The sequence below is a fragment of the Maylandia zebra genome, linkage group LG3, assembly GCF_041146795.1.
Source record: "Maylandia zebra isolate NMK-2024a linkage group LG3, Mzebra_GT3a, whole genome shotgun sequence".
NCBI classification, from domain to species: Eukaryota; Metazoa; Chordata; class Actinopteri; order Cichliformes; family Cichlidae; genus Maylandia; species Maylandia zebra.
This window is the reverse complement of record NC_135169.1, coordinates 29,860,227-29,884,863: the sequence shown is the minus strand read 5'-3', so window position 1 is coordinate 29,884,863 and position 24,637 is coordinate 29,860,227. Positions and strand designations below refer to the sequence as shown.

Genomic DNA, 24,637 nt, shown 5'->3' with positions numbered 1-24,637 from the left:
TTCACAGGAATGAAGAAAGACAATAAAACATTCCATTTGATTGAAACATTTATGAACTGGACACAGGCTCAGAGCTACTGCAGATCACATCACACTGACTTGGCCAGTGGACTCAATCAGGTAGATGGAGAAGAAATGAAGACCCTGGTTACGGCTAAGCACTCTCAGTTTAGCGCATGGGTCGGTCTGTTCAGAGACAGCTGGAGGTGGTCAGATGGGAGTGATTCCTCTTTCAGATACTGGGATATGCAGTTATTCAATGATGAACAAAGCAACAAGAAATGTGCTATGACTCTGTTAAACAGATCAGGAAAATGGAGCTCTGATGAATGTGGCAAAGAAAAACCCTTCTTCTGTTATGATGGTGAGTTTGTACAAACGTTTTCTCTGTTTTCCAAAATGAAATACCGCTGTCATTACTAGGGATGGGTATCATTTAGGTTTTATCCGATACCAGTACCAAACCGGTACTTTTGAAATGGTGCCGGTGCTTAAACGGTGCTTAAAGAATGGAGAACACACACTTTGTCCAAAAACCTCTCATGTTCAGCTGTTTTTTTGTAAAAAGATAACAATGTTAGCCTTTTCTAGAAAAGGCTAATATTGTTTTTCTAGAATTTTTTCTTGTTGTTTGTTGTTGTTTCATTGTTTTTCTAGAAAAGAAGACTTTTCTAGAAAATTCTCAGGAAGATATGTATAAGTGTAAACCTGGTCATCTATAATTTTCTTCTGCAGTTAACTTTTCTAATTTTAATTTTGGAATAAATTGAAAATAAAAGGAAAATAACTGAAACTGAACTTTAACTTCTCTTTTTAACTATTACAGATAAATTGATCCTGATCAAAGAAAACAAGACCTGGGAAGAAGCCTTGAATTACTGTGAAAACAACTACAAGGGGCTGGTTTCTATCACCAACCCTGAGGTGCAGGGATGGGTCCAGGAAACAGCCAAGGATGCTGACAGTCCCTATGTTTGGATCGGACTGAGCTACAGATGCACTCTGGGATTATGGTTGTGGGTCAGTGACTACGTAGTCTGCTATGACAAGTGGGCCACAGAGGGGAAGACTGAAGGGTGTGACATGTCTGCAGGCGTGGACAGAGGAGGACAGCATGAGTGGTTCAGTCACAGGAATAATGAGACGTATAATTTTATTTGTTCCAAACAGTAAGTTTTAAACTTAAACTCACTTGCTGCTGGGTTAACCTGAATCTTACAGCTACTGGGTTGCCAAAGTAATCCCTGCATTTAATCTATGTCCAGTTAAAATCAAGAATGTACTCAGCTTTATAACCTGGTAAAAGAAATATATTGTTGTGTTTTTTTTATGTGCAAAGATATTTACTCAGTCGTTTTATGAACACAATGTCTCCAAGTTGTGTAGTTTTTGTAAATTTAAGTTTTCCCTGTGGATCAATGAAACCTAGCGGACATTTAAAAACACAGAATAGTTTGTTTCAGATTGATTAAATGTAGATAAAAAATACTAAAACGATAAAGTAGATAATAAGTAGAGTGATTATTGAAATACTCTGAAATGTAAATACTGCTAAATTAAAAGGAAAATATAAATTAACAAAAGAGGAAGTGATGTGGACATGAAGACACATCATTGGGTAGAAAGGTCTATCATGGTCCCCGAGTCTTTGACTGTCTTTAGATTTTCTCTACGTTTGTGTTTTTGCTGAACTTTGGATTATGGTTGTGTTTTCTGGGTTGTTGATATTTAACTTCCTGTTATTTCCTTTTTATTTCCTTTATAAATGATACAAATGTCTTTGAGATTATTTGATGTCTTTAATTCTGAGCTTCTGTTCAAAGATCTTCAGATTCTTTCTGTGTTTTGTGGGTTTATGACGTCCTCGTGGTTTTAGGTTTGTTGATCTCCTTTTGTGCTCCATTCTGTTCTTCAGTCTCATGTTTGTCTTCTGTCTCTGTCAACTTCATATCTTTGAGTCTTGGTCTCAGCTTTTGTTATTTCCTGTTTTATTCTGATGTTCTGTTGTGACTCGTGTTTTGTGTTTAGTTCTACTTCCCCTGTCTCATCCTCTGTCATTAGTTTCAGCTGTCCTGACCTGTTTCCTCTCCCCTCATTATCTGCTGTGTATTATTGTCTCAGTCTCTGCTTGTCCTTTTGTGGTTGTTTTGGAAGAGTTATTGTTTTGGATTATTTGTGGCTGATCTGTGGTGATTTTCTGTCTTATGAAAACTTATCATTAAAGATCCTTAAGTTTATATCAGTCTCCCGAGTCCTGCATTTGGGTCCACATTCTGTCTGCCACACACGGTTTTGACAAAGTCACAGAATCCAGTATACTGCTGATCGATGTATAGCTGCGTTAATTACTTGCCTGCAGGTGGCTGCAAGGAGTGACTGATGACTATTAAGGCCTTTCAGCATGAAATAGTGCATTTATAAATGTATATAAATATAAATGTTTTCTGTAATTTGTTGAATAATTGTGTGAGTCAGCGTATAAAATAAGTAAAATGTTAAATACCTGCTAGACAGAAAAAAGTCTGCTCTGATGATAACCAGGGTGCAGAGGAATGATCAGGAAAGCAAAATAAATCTGTGGTTTTGTATTAACTGTGAGTGCTGAATGAGGTGTAATAATGTGAGACTGCACAGTTTATCTGAAAACTATTGATGACAAAGTGAATTTTACTTATTTACAGAAGACCTTTGGGTAGAGCAGGACAAAGAACGAGTAAGAAGGCTCCTCACATCCCAGACATGAATTGCTCATTTCTCCTCTGTCAAGTGCCCACTCATCTTTAGATATTCAATCTCTGTGTTTACATAAAATCCATGTTATCTAGCCAGGCCCTATGATCCTCTCCATCTCCAACCATTGTCTTGATCCTGGTGAGTAGCTGAAAAATTTCACCAGCTTCCTCAGTCACCTTGGTATCCGCCCCTGGGCAGGGCCGTCAGATCTTCAATAGCTCCACTTGCCTGGAGGTGATTTGAGGTAATCAGGCTGGAGAGATTTAAGGCCTATGCTGACGTTCCTCCTCGGCCAGTTTGTCAACTACTTTATTTTTGTAGCCAGCTTTAATGTTCAGTGTTCTGTTTGCCAAGTCCCACTTTTACCTCCAAATTAAGCTCATGTCTTGGACCTTGAGTAATCTACCTTTCCTCTGAAAATCTCTCCATGCCTCACCTGCCTGCCCTTCTTCCATCACACTCCCTACGGAAATCAAGTCAGCCAACTCACACTGTCTAACTCACCTGGACTCACGCCGCCTCTCCCTCCAAGCATCTTTCACTCTGCCTGCGAGTAAGCTTCAAATACATCTGTGATCACCTTCTCTAGGGCTCATTTTTTGTCACTATTCAAACACTGCTCAACTCTCTCCTCAGTGTGATCACAGAACGTAACCAGCCACGCTCCAGTTACTCTTCCAAGCCCAATTTTCCCCACTCAGCCCCCACGACCACGTTAATATGCTACGCCAAGCCCCTGTTACATTCTGAGCTTTGTTGTGTTCAGTTACAGACAAATATTGACTTGTGCTAGTACAATAAAACACATTGTTAAAACTTTCTCGCCACCTCTGCTCTGGGTTTCTGCATTTGGGTTCAGTTTTGGTACCGGCCTTCTGCCCCTGTGACAACCATTTGCCCACTTTTAATTAAGGCAAAGGTTTTTTCATTTTATGTCTTCATTTAATACTAGTTTACAATCGCATTTTTACTATATCATACACCTTAAAATTCAGACACTCAGAGATGAGTGTGTCCTGTGCTGTCAGTCACACAAACACACATACACTTATATATATATACGTCTTACAAAATCGTTCTATTTCATTGGACTGAATTTTAAAATCCAAAAATGACTCATAAAGTAAAAGGTAGTGATGGTCTGTCGGCTCATGTGTGGAAAAAAAATAAACAATCAGCACACTGCTTCAGAAACACTTTGCAGGGGCTTGGGTCGTCTGAGCAGAGTCACGTGATCAGCGACGTCCGACGCTTTATTCAGCACTCTACTGCTTTAGTACCTGATCCATTGGTTTATAACAAATTGAATCATTGGTGGGATTTGTGCTGTGTTTTTGTGATTTTGTGCGAGAGGGAGCGAGCTAATTGTGTGTAAGATAATTAGAGACATCTAATAGGCTCTGCCTATTCCCGAATAAAACCATTTCATCAGCAATTTTGCTCCCTGGTCTGAAATCTACATAAGAAATAATCAATACATATATGTGTATAATTATAGAAGTTATTTTATTATATATAAACATACCTGTCCACTGGTTAACTACATAATCACGTGAAGGAAGGGGCTTCATGGCACAAGCAATCTCCCAAACTATTATAAGTCCATGTTCAACATTGTTAATATAGTAGAGAACACACAATGGCACATGTTTCAACAAGGGTGGTTTATTCATCTAAAGGATTTATTATGAAAATAGACATAACACAACCCCCTCCCCCTCCAAAAATAAATAAAAAATACACGTTCAAAGCACCATATCAGCCTGATATCAATCTAAGTTGTATATTCAAGCTGCTCTTTATATTATGGGCCATCAGAGGTCACCAAAGAGGACTGTTTTGACAAGTAATGAACTGTTTTTCTATACATGTTTCAGAAAGCTTAATGTGGCTATGACTACTAAAAGCCTTACCGTTACGCCTATCCATTGAATAATTAATTTCCATTAAACACAACAAGTGGATGCTACACACTGATGATGTCACGACAATAAAACAATAAAGAGAGCACAATCATTCATGATCAAGCAACAATAATTTGAATTGGGAAAATGTTCCTTCTCAAGTTCTGTTTCCAGTGTTCACATTGACTATGACAGTCAAACAGTGCCATCTAGTGGCTATACAGGTAAAGTATACAGCAGAGTAAACGTGTATTACATTTCTAATGCGACTACAGATTTGACTCTTACACTTTATCTACAGCAAATACACATAACACACAACACTAATGTTATTTTACAGATATCTACTACAGACCACCACAGCGTCTTTAAAGGTTTAGAAGGAAACAATGGAAGTCTAATGAATGCTGATGTAGAAGCCAACAGACAGTTTATTCTCTGTTCTTCACACACATTTGCTGCTGTGAGAGAGGTCAGGAGAGAGCAGTCAGATTGTTGGAGCTGACTGAAAATCGAACAGGACTTTTTGGGACTGTGCTGAAACATGTTTAACTGTGAGGCTGATATGGTCAGGGTTATTGTACTGAACTAAAACTATAATCAAAACCTGGAATTGAAAAAAAAAAAAACTAAAATAAAAATAAAAACTGACATTTGAAAAAAATAAATAAAACTTATTGAAACAATTTTATAAAAAAATAGAAAAATTATCTATCCATACACACATTTTCTCCCACTTGTTTCCACTTATTTCTCACTTGCACTTCCTACTTGGGTGTGCAGGCTAGAGTCGAGGCGACAGGCAGATTACATCATATCTGAGTATTGAATTATGTCTCCATAATTTAGATTTCTTTATAAAAATACTTTGTACATAGTAAAATATAAGATGTATAAATAAAATTGAATTTATGGAATTGAATGTACGTGTACATTTTCATGGGTTTTGATCTTCTTTTAATGCCAATCATTTTATTTTATGTCCTTGACGTCTCTGCATTTCATAGGGAACCAGTCCTATATTGTATTTTTGAATCTGCCATTTCTGTGCTGTAAGAGACACTTAGTTTTATGTGTTTCGTTTTCAGTTTTGAGTTTAGTATTTACTGTTCTTACCTCCTTTGTGTCGTCGTGTCTCATCATTTAACAGAAAACTCTAACAGTGTCACTGAACATTGAATTTAACCTGGAGCATTGAACTATAAATGGGAAAGATTTATGTGTAGTTATACATTTTCTTTCCTCTTCCTGCTCTTGCTCGTTCGATATTCAACAGTGAGTGTTATATTTCTGTTTTCCACATGATTACATAAAATCCCTGTTTCATATCTGATATACACACTGGATCATTCTGCTGGAATATTTCAATATTCAAATCCTGACCTTTGGCAAACAAGATCTCTGTGTTAGTGTCGCATACAACCTGCTTTTGACAGCAGTCTTTACGAACACACTGAGGAGAGACATCAAGGAGAGAACTAACCAGATGTAAGTTTAAACTTTCTTAAGTAATATGCACAGATCGAGTGTAGATGATGTCATTACTCAGCATTTCTGACAGTGTTTCTATTTTTTGGTCTTAATATGATTCAAACATTAAAATTAATGAATTTATATTCTTTGACCACATATAAAAACTAAAATATTTTACATGAGTAATTTCTTTAGTACAACTGAGCATTTATATTTATATTTTTCCACTACCCTCATCTAATATGGACGACTAAAAAAGCTAAAATTTAGGACTGATTGTGGATAAAGTTTCACTCATGATTAGCACAAAAACACAGGATCAGACCAAATCACAAAGGGAGTCTGCACTGCTTTAACAAAAAAGAAAAAAACAAAAAAAGAACTTTTCAAAGGATTATCTTTATATTTAACCATCATGTGTAAGTATGAAAAACTGAAATATTACAGGAACATTAAACTGGCATTTGGCACTAATTTACAAGCATTTAGCTGCAGCTCTTTTCTATTCTTTCCCTCTGTCCTCCTCCTTTCTTTATTTCTATGTTATGCTGGGCGGCTTATGTACTGTAATGTGTGGAGAGACTTTAAAGTATTTCAGTTATTTTATATTACCTCTATTATAAATGCCTTATCAAATAAAAACAGGGCCTAATTTGGGAAAAAAAATAGATTAAAATAAATATGTTTCTGTGTTGATCGTTTTGATTGTGGTTGTTACCAAACTGTCTCTGTCAGCTCAAATATATCTGATATAAAAGATGCTGTGGAGTTTATTTCTATTTATTCTGACTGGTGGTTCATGCTCCATGGCCCCAGTTCTACTTTTGCAACACTTCTGGAGTTGTTACAGTAAACTAGGACCAGTTAGGTTCGACTACTAGAGTAGTAATGAGTGTAGCGTGTAATAAAGACCACAGACCTGATAATAAGTTTAAATTGCCGGCTTGTTATTTTGTAAAGACAGTTGACACACACACTACATAACACAGTGGTTTGGGAACCACTGTGAACAACCTGATTGGGTGTGGCTGGTCACAGGAGTCACGCTGCAGCGTGCCCTTTCACAATAAGACTCTGAACACATATTTTAGCCATTTTACCTGAATTAACATAAAAACACCATGAATTAGCAAGTTTTTAACCTTTTAACATGTTTTTAAACAAATGAAGTCCTATACCATGAATTATATCATTGCTGATGTTTTTAAATGAATTTTTTAACCATTATGATCTATTTATTGACTATTTATCACCTGTAATGTATTTCTTATGACTGTTTTTACTAACAGGCTATGTTAACCAGGGTTCCACTTTATTCCTTTTTTTTTAACGTATCAGCTCTATTTCAGCTGGTTTCATGAAAACATTTGGACTACTGAGACTATTTATGAATCTTGTGGCTCATTTATGGCCCCATTTGATGAATTGAGTTCATGATTTATCAGATTGCTGACAATCAGATTGCCTTAATTAGCAAAATTATTGAAAGCAATGTCTTCAGTTGTAGGTCAGTGCTGCTTGTTTATGTGTGCTGAACATTACACAGACTTGAGTGTTTGACAGGACAGACATGATCAGACTTTGAAACTACACACAGAATCAAGGAGAAGCCTGGATTGGACTGTACAACAACAACAGCAAATACTGTAATGTAGCATCACATCTCTTGGTGTGTGCTTTTATATAGCAGTTCAACAAAAGCAGATTGCACCTGGTGTGTGTTTACAGAAAACAGAAGTTCAACTAATATTCACAGTTTTTCAGACAAATTAGGTAAAAAATAAAATATGAAGTGTGATAACCTGACAGTATCAAAGTCTATATGCACAATGAGAGTCACCTTTTCATTGAGCATGATATTTGTTTCCCACTCACGGCACAGGATGTGTTTACAACTAAAAGCAGAAGTAGACTTAGAATCTCATCTAATTTGCATCAATACACAAATATATTAAAATTACTCAAGTTTTGAAAACAGACACTTTTTATATAATAAAATATATAATAAAATGGAAATAAACATAAGCAGCCTCTCACACAAACAGCTGGAATAAGCTCCAGGCTGAGTTGGACAAGTGGTTAAGAGGATGGATGGTAACATTATATATTATGAGCACTGTTTATGTTTTTGATTCAATAATTAAACAATTCAATAATCTTCAATTAGTTGATCGGCTGTAGCTGAGTAAGTGAAAGTGGTCAAACCTAGAGTTTAAGTTATTGTTATAAACATCATATTATGTCATGGGGGTCATCTCTATGGGGCTGATAACATCCAGAGCAAGTGTATATAAAGTATTATTGTACCTAGACAGACTTGTTTGCTGAGTAAAAAGTTACTTTTATGTGGAGTTTGGATTAAAAATGAGTAGATATCTTACTAGCTGCAGCTGAAGCTGTGATATATTCTCATTATTGAGTAGATCAAGTTCTCCCTGTGCCTCACACCCAGTTTAAGATGATGGATGAAGTTATTGAGCAACACAAATAAGGACGACATGTTTATATGCCTTTTGTTGATCTACGTATTTTACATTATTTACATTATTTACATTTGATCTTTTACATTGTGTATAATGTCTATTGATTCTATTGTTTATTTTAATATTTGTGTACAGCTCTTTGTGACTGCCTGTCTGTGAAAAGCACTTAAATAAATAAACTTTACCTTCTTACTTACTTATATGTTCTTGCTTCTTGGACAGCTAGCAGTGCAGTGCTTTTTTGCCATGTTTTCCTGATTGCTCATAAACATCTTTGAATTGTATTTGTAAATGACCCCTTTCAATTCAATTCAATCATTCTTTCAGCGAAAATAGTCACACGCTCGTATTTTAATATTCAAATCCTGACCAGGACAAAAAGAGCTCTCTTTACTGTAGAGAATAAATTATAACATGTAAGTTTACCTGTGATATTTCCTATCATCATATATTAATCAATTTTTTTCTTTCCTGACATAAAGGGTCCATCGAAGAAGTTTGGTTCAAATCTTTGTTTCCTTGAGTAATAAAACATCACTTTCATCTGTCAGATCAAAGATGCAGTGGCGTCTGTATCTGCTTATTCTGATGGGTAAGTGGATTGTTTCACCAAATGTACTGTTTTTAATCTAAAGTATCTACAGATTAATGATAATTCATTAAAGATTTGCAATATTTCTACCAATACATCCACTGAATATAGATCCATCTTTATCAAGCAAAGCTTTTATCCATCATCTAATTTTGATATGATGATGGGATGATTAGTTTCTTGTATCAGCACTTTTTTTTTCTTTGCTGTTTATAAGTCAGTCTGTCTTCTTGACATGTTAGCTGGATAATAATCATTTTACTGAAGAAGCTCCTGGAAAGGAATTCAACGATATGTTTGACTGATTTATTTGACAGTTTCAACCTGTAATGTTTGATTTCTTCATTCAGACTTTTATGTATAACTCCGTAACTCCGCACAGAATCAAGGAGAAGCCTGGATTGGACTGAACAACACAGGTGGAAACAGGACGTGGCATTGGTCTCTGCCAGGAGTGGAATACATTCATAATGACAGCAGCTGGAATCTGAATGGAAGAACTGGTACTGAGCAGCCTGGAAACTGTGGGAGGAAAAGATACGATAATGGAGATAAAAAGCTGGCAGATGTTTCATGTGCTTTTACAAAGTGGTTCATCTGCTACGATGGTGAGGAGATAATTTTAAATGATATTATAATATTGTGATTTGAAAACATAAAGAAATCAAATAATTGTGATTTCAGAAAAAAGTTTCAGGATACAAATAATTGAAGGATGTCATTGTGTTTTATTCTGTTGGTTTTACAGGAATGAAGAAAGACAATAAAACATTCCATTTGATTGAAACATTTATGAACTGGACACAGGCTCAGAGCTACTGCAGATCACATCACACTGACTTGGCCAGTGGACTCGATCAGGTTGATGAAGAAAAAATGAAGACCCTGATTAAGAATGAGGACTTCAAGTTTACCGCATGGGTCGGTCTGTTCAGAGACAGCTGGAGGTGGTCAGATGGGAGTAATTCCTCTTTCAGATACTGGGATATGCAGTTATTCAATGATGAACAAAGGAACAAGAAATGTGCTATGACTCTGTTAAACAGATCAGGAAAATGGAGCTCTGATGAATGTGGCAAAGAAAAACCCTTCTTCTGTTATGATGGTGAGTTTGTACAAATGTTTTTCTCTGTTTTCCAAAATGAAATACCGCTGTCATTACTGAGAAGATTACTGATGATGTGTTTGTGTAGTTATTGTTGTCTGTTGTACATTTTGTTTTTATAGCAGATAAATTGATCCTGATCAAAGAAAACAAGACCTGGGAAGAAGCCTTGAATTACTGTGAAAACAACTACAAGGGGCTGGTTTCTATCACCAACCCTGAGGTGCAGGGATGGGTCCAGGAAACAGCCAAGGATGCTGACAGTCCCTATGTTTGGATCGGACTGAGCTACAGATGCACTCTGGGATTATGGTTGTGGGTCAGTGACTACGTAGTCTGCTATGAGAAGTGGGCCACAGAGGGGAAGACTGAAGGGTGTGACATGTCTGCAGGCGTGGACAGAGGAGGACAGCACGAGTGGTTCAGTCGCAGGAATAATGAGACGTATAATTTCATTTGTTCTAAACAGTAAGTTTTAAACTTAAACTTAGTTAGTGATGCTTATATATAACAAAGTTATTAGACAAGCAGATGGATAAATAGCCACAAATGTAAAGACTGTTGAACTCTTGACAAATGTCAGGCTCAGTCACTATGGTTGCAAGTCACTCTGAAACCCTGATAATCAATAAAACATCTTTACTGATTTATATTAATATGTCCATATAAAATAAAGAATGCACTTCAATTCCATAACCTGGTAAAAGAAATATATTGTGTATGTATATAGTGTTTTTACTGATGTAAACACAACAATACTGATGCTGACATTTTTTAATTTAAAATTAATTAATTTAAAATTTCACATATATATATATATATGTATATACTATTATATTTATTTGTGCTTTTCAAAGATTTGCATGTCTGTGAATTCAAAATCTGCCATCAAGGAAATGATAGAGTTTAATGTATAATGTTATGTTCCATGTTTACTGTGGATCAATGCAACCTAGTGGACATTTAAAGACACAGAATAGTTTGTTGCAGGTGAATGAAATGCAGACAAAAACACTACAATGATAAAAAATACTGTAAAAGCAGAGTGATTGTTGAAATACTCTGAAATGTAAATACTGCTAAATTAAAAGGAAAATATAAATTAACAAAAGAGGAAGTGATGTGGACATGAAGACACATCATTGGGTAGAAAGGTCTGTCATGGTTCCCGAGTCTTTGACTGTCTTTAGATTTTCTCTACGTTTGTGTTTTTGCTGAACTTTGGATTATGGTTGTGTTTTCTGGGTTGTTGATATTTAACTTCCTGTTATTTCCTTTTTATTTTCTTTATAAATGATACAAATGTCTTTGAGATTATTTGATGTCTTTAATTCTGAGCTTCTGTTCAAAGATCTTCAGATTCTTTCTGTGTTTTGTGGGTTTATGACGTCCTCGTGGTTTTAGGTTTGTTGATCTCCTTTTGTGCTCCATTCTGTTCCTTCAGTCTCATGTTTGTCTTCTGTCTCTGTCAACTTCATATCTTTGAGTCTTGGTGTCAGTGTTTTATTTCCTCTTTTATTCTGATGTTCTGTTGTGACTCGTGTTTTGGGTTTTCGTTCTACTTCCCCTGTCTCATCCTCTGTGATTAGTTTCAGCTGTCCTGACCTGTTTCCTCTCCTCTCATTATCTGCTGTGTATTATTGTCTCAGTCTCTCCTTGTCCTTTGTTTCGTGCTCTCGCATAACTGTGTTTCTCCTCCTTTGTGGTTGTTTTGGAAGAGTTATTGTTTTGAATTGTCTGTGCCTGATCTGTGGTGGTTTTGTATCTTGTAGAAGTTCATCATTAAAGATGCTTAAGTTTATATCAGTTTCCCGAGTCCTGCATTTGGTTCCACATCCTGTCTGCCACACAGTTTTTGATAAAGTCACAGAATCCAGAGTACTGCTGATTGATCTACATCTGCATTTGCATTATATGTTAGCCTGTAGTTGGCAATAAATAGTGCCTTTGATGACTATTTACCCCTTATGGCATGGCTATTCAACTAAAAGGTTAGTTGGGACAGATTTTCAAACCGAGGACTTTATCTGGGCCAGATATTTTTTTTGCAGCCAGTAAGCAGCAGATCATGATCAATTTCAAACCCACACAACTGTATTGAAAAACAAGTAATTTTTTATTCAAACCTTCTTCTTTTTTTTTGCACATTTCAAATAATAACAAAAAACATGAATCCTGTCAGCTACAGTCAGGAGAAATCGCTACAGTCCAAGTTGGGATTTCTTTGAATATGATTGTGTTTTAGATAAAGCAAGTGTCTTGTAGTGGAAAGAGAAAAATTATGCGGGACATTCCTAAAGGGAAAAAAATCCCACAAACCTTAAAGTGCACTTGAAAAGCTCGCACAAGAAGGCTAACCTAGCTTACCTTGAGAAGGTAAGGGAGCACACTCAACCCTCATCCCCAGAAACAGAAGCTAACCCCAGGCAAGGCAGCGTGATGCATCCTGAGACAACTCCACAAAAAACATTAATGCAGTGCTTCCAGCAGCGACCTGATGGCTGCTGGTTGGTCAATTCGCAGGAACATCACAAGCGAGAGGAAGCGTTAGAGAAGATGTTTATTGAGACTGGGATATCTACACAACTGTGTGAGTCAGTTGCCTTCAAAAAGTTTAGCAATTCACTTGAACAAAAATTATGAACACCCGGTGTTGCAAGAATTAGTAGTCTCATTGGGGCCAAGATATATCGTTTATAGTTGCCTGGTATCAATGGTTGTTCATCTGCCCTAATTTTATTTTATTTTTTTAAAGAACCCATAGGTGGGAATGTGAGTTGTCTGTCTCTGCTTGTTAGCCCTGTGACAGACAGGCGACCTGTCCAGGGTGCAGGGTATGGTAGCTGGAATAGCAACATACCCACGGATAAGCAGAAGAGCATGACTGGTATGATGAAACTGGGATTTTGTTGCACTTAATTATTGCAAAAACGACTAAAACTATAACTGAAACTAATCAAAACTAAACTGAAACTAAGGATTTTCAAAAATTAAAAACTAAACTAAACTAGCAAACAAATGGTAAAAACTAATTAAAACTGATATAAAATTGAAAATCTGAAGTCAAAACTAAATAAAAATAAAAAATAATGAAAATTGCAAAACTATTAAAACCCTGAACGGGCAACCTTCCGGTTACAGATGAGCTTCCCAACCCCCCGAGCCACGGTCGCCCCTCCTGCTAGACTGAAAAAAGTCTGCTCTGATGATGACCAGGCTGCAAATGAAATGATCAGAAACCCAAAATAGATCTTTGGGCTTGTATCAACTGTGAGTGCTGAGTGTGATGTAATAACGTGGGAAATGTTCTGTTAGACTGCACAGCATATCTGAAAACTATTGGCGACGAAGTGAATTTTACTTATTTAGAGAAGACCTTTGGGTAGACCAGAAGAAAGAAGGAGTAAGAAGACTGACACTTCCTACATGCAGTGAAGCAGAACAGCTTTAAGATTATAAATGTTTTGGGGTTTTTTTGGTTTTTTTGGTTTTTTTCACAAAAAAAAAAAAAAAAAGTTCGTTCTTGTTGTCGCGTTGTTAACGTTGGTTCCCCTCTCGTGCTGTGTTTTCTCTCGTGAGTTATATTCTTGGATTTCTCAGTTTAGTTTCTTATTGTTTTGTATTCCTTCCAAGCCTGCATTAAAGCAGAGTTTTTGAGTTCAAAAAAAAAAAAAAAAAAAGATTATAAATGGGTGTGGGTCACACTCAGCCAAGATTTCGGGTGAGCTCATTGTGAATCCTAGCCCCACCCTATCATGTGATTTCCTGAGATCAGATGGCCCAGGATGTGAGTGGGCGTTAAGGCGTCTGGGAAGGGAACTCAAAACTGGATTATAGATGGCAGAGAGTTGGTGTCGTAAACCCCTGCCTCTGTTCAAAGATGGTCGCTCACAGTGGACATAGATGGCTTCTTTCACTCCTCTTTCAAACCATCTGTCCTCTCTGTCCAAAATGTGAACATTGGCATGTTCGAAAGAGTGACCTTTGACCTTTAGATGCAGATGGACCCGTGGAGGTGGCTCTTTTATGCTGTGCCATGTGTTTATGAAGTAGCTGTTTGGTCTCTCCAATGTAGAGGTCTGGGCATTCCTCGCTACACTGTACAGCGTACACTAAATTGTTGAGTTTGTGTTTAGGAGTTTTGTCTTTAGGATGAACCAGTTTTTCTCTGAGTGTGTTGCTGGTTCTGAAGTAAACTGGAGAGTCACGCGTAGAGAAAACTCTCCTGACTCAAAGAAAATTAATTTTAGCAAAATGCCTTTTAAACCAGCGACACAGAATACTTTTTCATCAAAATTGTTTGTCAATCATACTCTACTTACTACACGATCACATTCTTACTGAATCCTATAGCTTAAATGTCAGAGAGTCAGAGATCAGTGTGTCCTGTGTGATCTCATTCACTCACAAAAAACCCCCTCATACACACTAGGTTTATTTTTCCTTTGAAGCAGGCTAACCCCCTGACAGCCTCCAATTTCAGCCCGCCTCCTTTATCTCCCCTTCATAGAGAATGGCTCAAATCATTACCAAACAGCTACTGCCACTAGTCAGGTCCACTCAAGTCAGTTGGCAGCTAGACTTGAGTGGACTGCCAAATGGCTGTGACATATATCTTACACAAAACACAAAAGGATGCAATAATTGATATGGAAAATAATGCCAAGCCAATGTTTACTGGGAGAGTCTCCCAATTATTCCACACATTCTACAATATCTCTGTCTCTGCTAACATATTGATCAAACATATTGATCAAATTTATATTTTCATTCATTTTTTCAAGAAAGAATAAAGTCACCAGCAAAAGCACACAAAGAACAGAGTGATTTAGGCTCTATAAATCACATGTAACACTGGAGGTTGAGCCTTTCACTTCACTTCTGGCCGGAGAGATCTCAGTCTCCATGGCACTGCCTGACAGTCTGTGTGCCTTACACAAACATAGTTAGAATTTCACAGAGCATGATATTTGTTTCCACAGCACAGAATTTGTTTATGAGCAAAAGCAGAAGTAGAGTTAGATACTCAGTCTAGCGTGCCTCGATACACAAATGTATTCAAATGACTAAAATGTTGAAAGCAGAGACTTTATCCTGGTCATCCAACAGTCCTGCATCATTTCACTAAGCATAAATTATGGAGGGCCAGGGGTGACAAAATGAATTCATTAAATATGCTAGTAAATAATTAATTGAATGTTTCATTCATTCGTTTAAATTGAAATTAATTAAATAAATATTTCAGTAATGACTTTTTGTCCATTGGTTTAATTTAAAACATGTAATAAATTATTTATGTATTTATTAACTTATTTATTTATTGTCCAGTTTATTAACTCATTCACTGCCATTGACGTCTATAGACGTCAATTACGTTTTTCAATGGGAGGGGCTAGAATACAACCTCGGGCAGCTTGTCAGTGAATTTTATTTTTTCATATATTTGTAAATAAATTGTTTTGATAAAACATAACCTTTCTCAGTGTTATTTCTGTTTTATAGAAGTGAAGAACTATTTTATATGTTAGAGGTGTCACAAAGCAAGAAATATTAGTGTCAAAGGCACTTTTCTGCTTGAAATGTATTTTTCACAAAAAGCTCGTTTTCTCCCTTTTTTTGGTCAAAACAGGCATTTTTGGTGGAACCCACCTCTCTTCTACAGATGATTACTAAAGAATGGAAAATGGTAGAAACAAGCTTTTTTTTTTTGGATGAAAGAAGAAAGTCTGTTCTTCATTTTGGTAGGTTCAGCGTTTATATGATCATAACACACAGTTTTCTGTGGCTCTTCAAAAATGAGTAAAAATGCTCAAAAACCCTGGCAGTGGGGAGTTACCTGATTTGAAAATGGCTGGCAGTGAATGAGTTAATTAATGATAGGGATAAACTGATCAGATATAAAGTATCGGTATCGGTCTGATCCTGAATTAAATTACTGGATCAGATATTTGAGAGAAAAACAAAAAAGTAATCCGATCCATTAAATATCCCAAAAGCACCTCATAAAACGTGCGACATGGCGTAACCTTAGCAGTTGGAGCAGTATACTTAGATTAAGAGTTCTTTCCAAAATTTTAAATAAAAAGATCAGTATCGCTGAACTGTGAAATATTTTTGGGTGCAGTGCAATTTTCGCATACAAGAATAATAGAATAGCCTCAGTGTTTTGTTTTTTAAAAAGCAGCAAGACATTGAAAAACAGTTTTATTGATTATTAAATGGATCGACTATAGCGGATTCATATCAGTATCGGCAGATGTCCAAATTTATGATATTGGTATCGGATTAACTGTGCCTCACACCCAGTTTAAGATAATGGATGAATGTTTATATGTTCTGGCTTGGTGAACAGCTAGCAGCATAGTGTTTTCTGCCCCTTTTTCCTGTTTACTCATAATGACGCCTTTCATAACTGGAACATACAAATCCCTTCATCAGTGGATCATTCATTCAGGGGAAAGTCACACTCTTGTACTTTGATATTCAAATCCGATAGACTACAAAGAGAGCTCCCTTTTAGTGTATATCAATATTTACTTGAGAGCTGTCTTCATGAAGACATCAAATAGAAAAAAAATGTCTCATGTAATTTTAAAACTTGTAATATAATTTCATGTTTGTGGTACAGAGGTGATGTGTAGAGAATATTTGAGATAGTTTTTCTCTTTGTATTAAAAAAAAATATTAGATTTATGTTACGCAACTCTTATTGAAAAGAGGAACTAGCATAAAATGTTTATCAGCTTGTTCATGAGCTGCTGAAATAATAAAAATGAATGATTGTGTCTAGGGCAACACGGTGGTTAGCTCTGTTGCCTCACAGCAGGAAGGCCTTGAGTTCAATTCCACCATCAGGCCAGGGTCTTTCTGTGTGGAGTTTGCATGTTCTTACCGTGTTTGCGTGGGTAGGTTAATTGGAATCTCTAAACTTCCCACAGGTGTGAGTGTCAATGTGTTGTTAATGTGTTGCGACAGACTGGCAACCTGTCTCTCATCCTAAGACAGCTGGAATAGGCTCCAGCCCTCCCGCGACCCTCGAAAGGATAGGTGGCAGAGAATGAATGGATGAATTCATATCAAGGAATAATAATGTCCTTGTCCTAATCATGTTTATGAGATGATTAGTTTCTCCTCTTGGATTCACTGAGTCTTCTCATGTCTGACAGTTTTAACCTGTACTGTTTAATTTCTTTAATCAGGCTTTTATGTATGTCATATTTCTGTTTTTCAGGTCAGTGTTGTTGTCAGTGTTGTCCGGTCTGTCAGAGACAGCTGGGGGTGGTCAGATGGGAGTGATTTCTCTTTCAGATACTGGGATGATATAACATGATATACCAAGTTCTGACTGTGGGGTTTCTGAAAAGAACTAAAACGAACGGCTCTGCTATAATTTCTGACATAATGAAGACAGAAAACAGCAGTGACGTTTCTGAACGCCAGTGAAGTTACTGAAGTTGGGCTAGCTGGTATATAATGATGTGCTACATGATCGCTAGCGACACAGCTATGTTAGCATAATATAAACACAGTGAAGATGGAGGCTGAACGCTAACCTTTTTCCACTCAATAAAAGTTAACGTGAGGGTTCCTGATGGTTAGGACCAAACTTCAGCCAGGAGAACGACTCAGATGGTCCGTCCGCAATACCAGGTTAGTCATTAATATACTGCTGCATGGGCTGGGCTGTAGTTACATTGTAAAAACTAAGCTTTAAAATGATTAGTGGTAATAAAAACCGAGAGAGACCGACAGTGATCACTGACTGTTTTAGGGGCTTGTTGAGATTAAATAGAATAAGATACAAAGCATTAAAACATGTTAAAAACACAACAGCCTAATTAAAAGCAGGGTAGTTTGGGCCCGGAAGCAGGTTTCATCACGTCATCACAAAAGATCAGGTGGTGATGTTAACTTGAAGCATTTTCGTGTACAACTTTTGTCTAAGTGCTGAGTGTTGCATTCAGTAAAAATGATAAATAGGAAAGATGTATTTCCATTTTCTTTTCTCTTTATGCTCTAAATAAATTTTTCTTTGTTGATCTATTTCATTGTGGGTTGTTATTCAGCTTGAGTCTGTCTGGACATCCTCCCCACTGGGAGTAACATGATGACGAGTGTTCCTCCTCTCGCATCCACACAGCCCACTGCCTCAAATGTCCCAACAGCTCCATTTGCTCTCTTCCTCTCGATATGCCTGCAAATATGACGAGAAACACCTGCAGTCAGAAGGAGAAGGACAAGTCCTGAATTGGAGGATGAGAGAGAGAACCACAACCACACACACACTATTGACGCTAAATTGTTTGGGTATTTATTTCCTTTTTTTGTCAAGTGCTGATGGCAGTTTTATTTTTGCCTCAGAAATAAAGACAATAAAACACTGTATTTGACTGAAACATTTAAGTGGACACAGTCTCAGACCTACTGCAGAGACAGTCACACTGACCATACTGCTGGACGACACCAGCGAGATGAAGATCTAGATGACCTTCACAGCTGGTGAAGCCAGCACACAAAGATGACCCAAAAAGAAGCAGATTCAAAACAGAGGCTTGGAGTGACATGAACTTTATTTACAAAGACATGATTTAAACGTGAGAGACAAATATTAATAAACATGGGCAGGGGGCTATATACACGGTTGATACAGGAGTATGAGCACAAAAACTATGAACATGAATGAGGGGCTATATACAAGTGTGTGACCTAGGTGCTGGGACTAAGAAAAAGACTATATACAAGGACCTGAGAATAACACTATAAATAATAACATGAGCTAGGTAGGCAAAGACATGAACTTGGCAAAAAAAGGAAATCAGAGCTAGAGCATGGGGGCCGAGTGGAATAAGGGACCTGACGAATAAACAGGGATAAGAAAAAGGTGGTAGTGAGAAACATTGTTTACAGGTGCATGAGATGGGGAGGAGTGGCTGCAGAGCTCCGGGTGAGTATCGGAATGATCCTGCTGGAATTCAGAGTTCCAGGAGGTGAAGCAGGGAGGTGAGAGCGAGAATGGAGTCTAGATTCTAATCTATTAACAGTTTAATAGAAGCAGGCTTTACCTGAAGTTTTTTTTTTTTCTTTCAGGAAACAAGTTGAACTAATAATAATAACTTGCCTGACAGTATCATATTAAAGTCCACATGCACAATGAAAGTCTCCTTTTCACTGAGCATGATATTTGTTTCCCACTCACAGCAAAGAATTTCTTTGCAACTAAAAGCAGAAGTGTTAGGTGACGGCTGTGTGCGGACAGGGATAGGACCCAAGATGCAGACTCCAGAGACAAACTTAAACCAAAACAGCTTTAATGCTGAACGCAAACATAACATAACAGGAAAAAACTCAAAATAAACTATCACCGGTGGACTGGCAAACACACAGCAAAATAAACGGTAGATCGCGACACGGACACAAAGAAACACAGGGCTTAAATACACAGAGGGAGCAATCAGGGAATGAGTAACAGGAGGGAAACACAGCTGGGGCAAATCAGAACTGACGAGACCAAAGAAGCGTAAAGTGAACACACCGAGATAAGACAGAGACCTTCAAAGTAAAACAGGAAACACATAACACAGACTGAACAAAGACACAGACTCACATGCAGGCAGTACAGAGGGAACAGAGACGTGGGACCAGGGCAGACACAGACACTGACTGGACACGGGGATATAGGAACTAAGGTTACACAGAGACGCGAACTAGATCAAAGGGGATACAGGTGACAGGGGAGACAGAACAACTAGAGAAGACAGACATAAACCAAAGACTAGAAAGTATAAATAATATAATAAACTCAAAAACCCCGGGGTCAATGACCCAGGCATCCTAACAAGAAGTAGAGTTAGAAACTCAGCCTAATTTGCATCAATACATAAATTTATTAACATTACTCAACTTTTGAAACCAGAGACCTTTTATGCATATGAAAGTGTAGGATAATCACAAATGTGTGGAAATAAATGTAACCAGCCTCTCACACAAACAGCTGGAACAACCTCTGAGTCAAACCCAGAGTTAGATTATTGTTATATACACCTTCTTTTTTTTTACTGGCTTATACAGAAGTAAGAAGACGTCTACAGATTGTTGATGCTGTACAGCCAACAATGTGTGTTCAGACAGATTGTAGTTTATGATTTATACTCATTTGTTAGAGCTGAATAAAAATCTAAGAGGACTTTTTGGAACTTTGCTGAAACAAGTTTAACTGTAAGGTTGATGGAACCAAACTTATTATACTGAACTAAGAGTAAAATTTAAACCTAGATGTGAAAACAATATATAGTTAAGTAGAATAAAAATAAAAACTGGACTTTGAAAAAAATAAGTCAAATACAGTGAAACATTTTATTTGATTAGGAATGCTAAAATAAAATATAGTTTAGTATTGTTTGGAAAAAAAATTATTACAACTTGTCTGAAAGGCAGTGAATGTACATGCACTCATTTTGCCTCTGCATGCCGTCCATACAAAACAAGAAAATCCACTCTGGAAACAAACTAAAATTAAACTGAATTCAAAGCAAAAAGTAAAAATGAAATAATCATTTATAAAACTAATTATACAAATCAGAACTATAATAACAGAGTCACTGACAGTTGTATGATGAGGTAAACCTGAAGCATTTTTATGTGCAACTCTAGTCTCACTGTGTTGCATTTATTATCAACTATAAATGGAAAAGATATATTTACATTTTCTTTCTCCTTCCTGCTCTTGCTCGTTCGACAGACAACAGTGCAGTGTTATATTTATGTTTTCAACAGCATCACATCCCCGTTTCATATCTGATATATACACTGGATCCTTCTGGTGAAAATTTTTAATATTCAAATGTTGACCTTTGGGAAATAAGATCTCTGTTTTAGTGTAGCCCATAACATTTACTCAACAGCAGTTTTCATGAACACACTGAGGAGAGACATCAAGGAGAGAACTAACCTGATGTAAGTTTAATTTTATTTATTTTCTTTTTTTGTCATTTTATCTTTGTACATAAGCACAGGTCGAATGTAGATGATGTCATTACTCAGTTTTTTTTTTTAATTATTTGACGTAAATATTTGAATTAATCAATTTATATTTTGCGACCAAATATAAAAAGAAAAATATTTAACATTAGTAACGTTTCAGTACAGTCTAGCACTGACATTTTTCCACTACACTCGTCTAGTATGAAAATTATCCAGACTACAAAAGCTAAAATTTGGGACTGATTGTGGGTAAAGGTTCACTCATGATTAGCCCAAAAACTCAATATCAGGCTGAACCACAACATGCACTTCTTTAACCCAACAAAACTTTTCAAAGGATTATCTTTATATTTAACCATCATGTGTAAGTATTAAAAACTTCACAGTCAATGAAATATAACACACAATATAAAGCACATACAAGTAAATTACTAAATGCATATGAACTTGTGTTTTTGAATGACCTGGCATTGGGCACTAATTTACAAGCATTTAGCTGCAACTCTTCATTCATCTTTCCCTCTGTCCTCCTCCTTTCTTTATTCCTCTACATTACACTGGGCGACTTGTTTAATGTAATATGTGGAGAGCGTTTAAAGTATTTCAGTTCACTTTGTATCATAATAAATTCATGATTTGGAGTTTGTATGAATATGTTTCTGCATTGATCCTTTTGATTGTGGTTTGCATATTTCAGCCTGACATACACTGTTCATGCAGCACATAAGAGTTACCAAACTGGCTCTATGTCAGCTCAAATATGTCTGATATAAAAGATGCTGCGGAGTTTATTAATTATTTATTTTATTTATCAGCTCAATTTCATCTGGTTTAATGAAAACATTTGGACTCCTGACACTCTTTATGAACCCTGTGGCTCAAACAGCACAGCATTCATGAGTTTGAGTTTATGGTTGTCAAACTTCTATCTGGTTGATTCAGAACTTATAAAATCTATATAATTTGCACAATGAAAGTCACCTTTTCACCGAGCATGATATTTGTTTCTCAACCACAGCACAGAATTTGTTTACAACTAAAAGCAGAAGTAGAGTTAAAAACTCAGCTTAATTTGTATCAACACACACATTTATTAAAATGACTGAAGTTTGGAAAATGGAGACTTTTTTATATAAAAGTGTAGCGTAATCAGAAATACTTGGAAATAAACATAACCAGCCTTTCACACAAACAGCTGTAATAATCTACAGGCTGGCCTGCACGTCGGAACTGGATAAGTGGTTAAGAGGATGGATCCATCTTAACATTATATATTATAAGAACTTTATGTTTTTTATGTAATAATCTTCATTTAGTTGATAACCTGTAGCAAGTACCTGAGTAACTGTAAAGTGGTTACTATTGTTATAAACACCTGCTTCATGAGGCTGATAACATCCAAAGCGTGTGTATATTAAACGTTGTTGAACCTGAAAAGACTTGTTTCGTCAATTAAATACTGTCAGTTTGAGAGGTTTGGATTAAAAATGATTAGATGTCTGAGTAACTGCAGCTGAAACAGTGATGTCATGATTCATAATGCTTCACACTATTTTTCCTTATCAGGCTTCTTGTCATATATATTTCATATTTCCTACCATGATATATTGATCCATCTTTTCTTTCCTGACATAAAGTGTGCATCAAAGAAGTTCTGTTTAAATCTTTGTTTCCTTGAGTAATAAAACATCTCTTTCATCTGTCAGATCAAAGATGCAGTGGAGTCTGTATCTGCTTATTCTGATGGGTAAGTGGATTGTTTCATCAAATGTACTGTTTTAAATTTAAAATGAACACAGATTAATGTTGGTTCATTAAACATTTGCAATATTTCTACCAATGTATTCACTGAATATAGATTCATGTTTATCTGGCAAATCTTTTCTCCATCATCTAAATTAGTTTCTTGCATCAACACATTTCTTTCAGTTTTTGGGGGTCAGTTTCTTGTTGACATGTCAGCTGCATAAATATCATTTTAGTGAAGAAGCTCAAAGATATTTAAAATGATTCGGCCAAAATGTTTGACAAATCATTGCACTCATTCTCATTTATATGACAGTTTTAACCTGAAAAGTGTAATTTGCTAATCAGATTTTTATTTTATCATATTTCTGTATTTCAGGTCAGTGTTGCCTCTTTACATGCTGCCTGTATGAGTACCACTTTATTGCAGAAAACAAGAGCTGGTCTGAAGCACAGAAATACTGCAGAGAGAAATATACAGACCTGGCCAAAGTGTTTGACATGACAGACATGAGCAGACTCCGTAACTCCGCACAGAATCAAGGAGAAGCCTGGATTGGACTGAACAACAACACAGGTGGAAACAGGACGTGGCGTTGGTCTCTGCCAGGAGTGGAATACATTCATAATGACAGCAGCTGGAATCTGGATGGAAGAACTGGTACTGAGCAGCCTGGAAACTGTGGGAGGAAAAGATACGATAATGGAGATAAAAAGCTGGTAGATGTTTCATGTGACCGTACTATGTGGTTCATCTGCTACGATGGTGAGGAGATGTGAATACTACTAAACGTTATTATAGTATCATGATATTAATAAGTAATCACATAATTGTCATTTCAGAAAAAAGTTTCAGGAAACAAATAATTGAAGGATTTCATTGTGTTTTATTCTGTTGGTTTCACAGGAATGAAGAAAGACAATAAAACATTCCATTTGATTGAAACACAAATGAACTGGACACAGGCTCAGAGCTACTGCAGATCAAATCACACTGACTTGGCCAGTGGACTCGATCAGGTAGATGGAGAAGAAATGAAGGCTCTGTTCAATGGCGGTCCCATGAGTGTGTGGATGGGTCTGTTCAGAGACAGCTGGAGGTGGTCAGATGGGAGTGATTTCTCTTTCAGATACTGGGATATGGAGTTATTCAATGATGAACAAAGCAAGAAGACATGTGCTATGACTCTGTTAAACAAATCAGGAAAATGGAGCTCTGATGAATGTGACAAAGAAAAACCCTTCTTCTGTTATGATGGTGAGTTTTACAATGAGTATATTTTTACAATGCTAAAAATACTATCAATACGAAGTATTTTTTCTACTTATTTTTTGTTTTTCATAATATAAAAAGAAGTAGTGACTGTAAAATAGCCACAGCACTCCTTGCTCTGTCTCCTTTTTTAATACCAATACTCATTGAAGTCATTTATTTTTAACAGATAATTTGATCCTGATCAAAGAAAACAAGACCTGGGAGGAGGCCTTGTATTACTGCAGAGAGAACTACAATGACCTGGTGTCCATTACTAACTCAGATAAACAGGACTGGATCCAGGAGAAAGTCAAGCAGGCCAACTCTACCTACGTATGGCTGGGACTGCGCTACACCTGCACTCTA

General features: G+C 36.6%; 1 protein-coding gene across 1 annotated transcript; it reads left to right on the top strand.

Annotated features, from left to right (window-relative positions):
- Nucleotides 1-21,204: 21,204 nt before the first annotated feature.
- On the top strand, nt 21,205-24,057 carry LOC143416707 (uncharacterized; the record flags this gene model as incomplete). Its single annotated transcript, XM_076882191.1, has 4 exons — nt 21,205-21,243; nt 22,977-23,017; nt 23,396-23,782; nt 23,924-24,057. Coding segments are annotated over exons 2-4 (555 nt in total), but the record flags the coding sequence as incomplete, so codon positions are not given.
- Between the last annotated feature and the right edge of the window lie 580 nt (nt 24,058-24,637).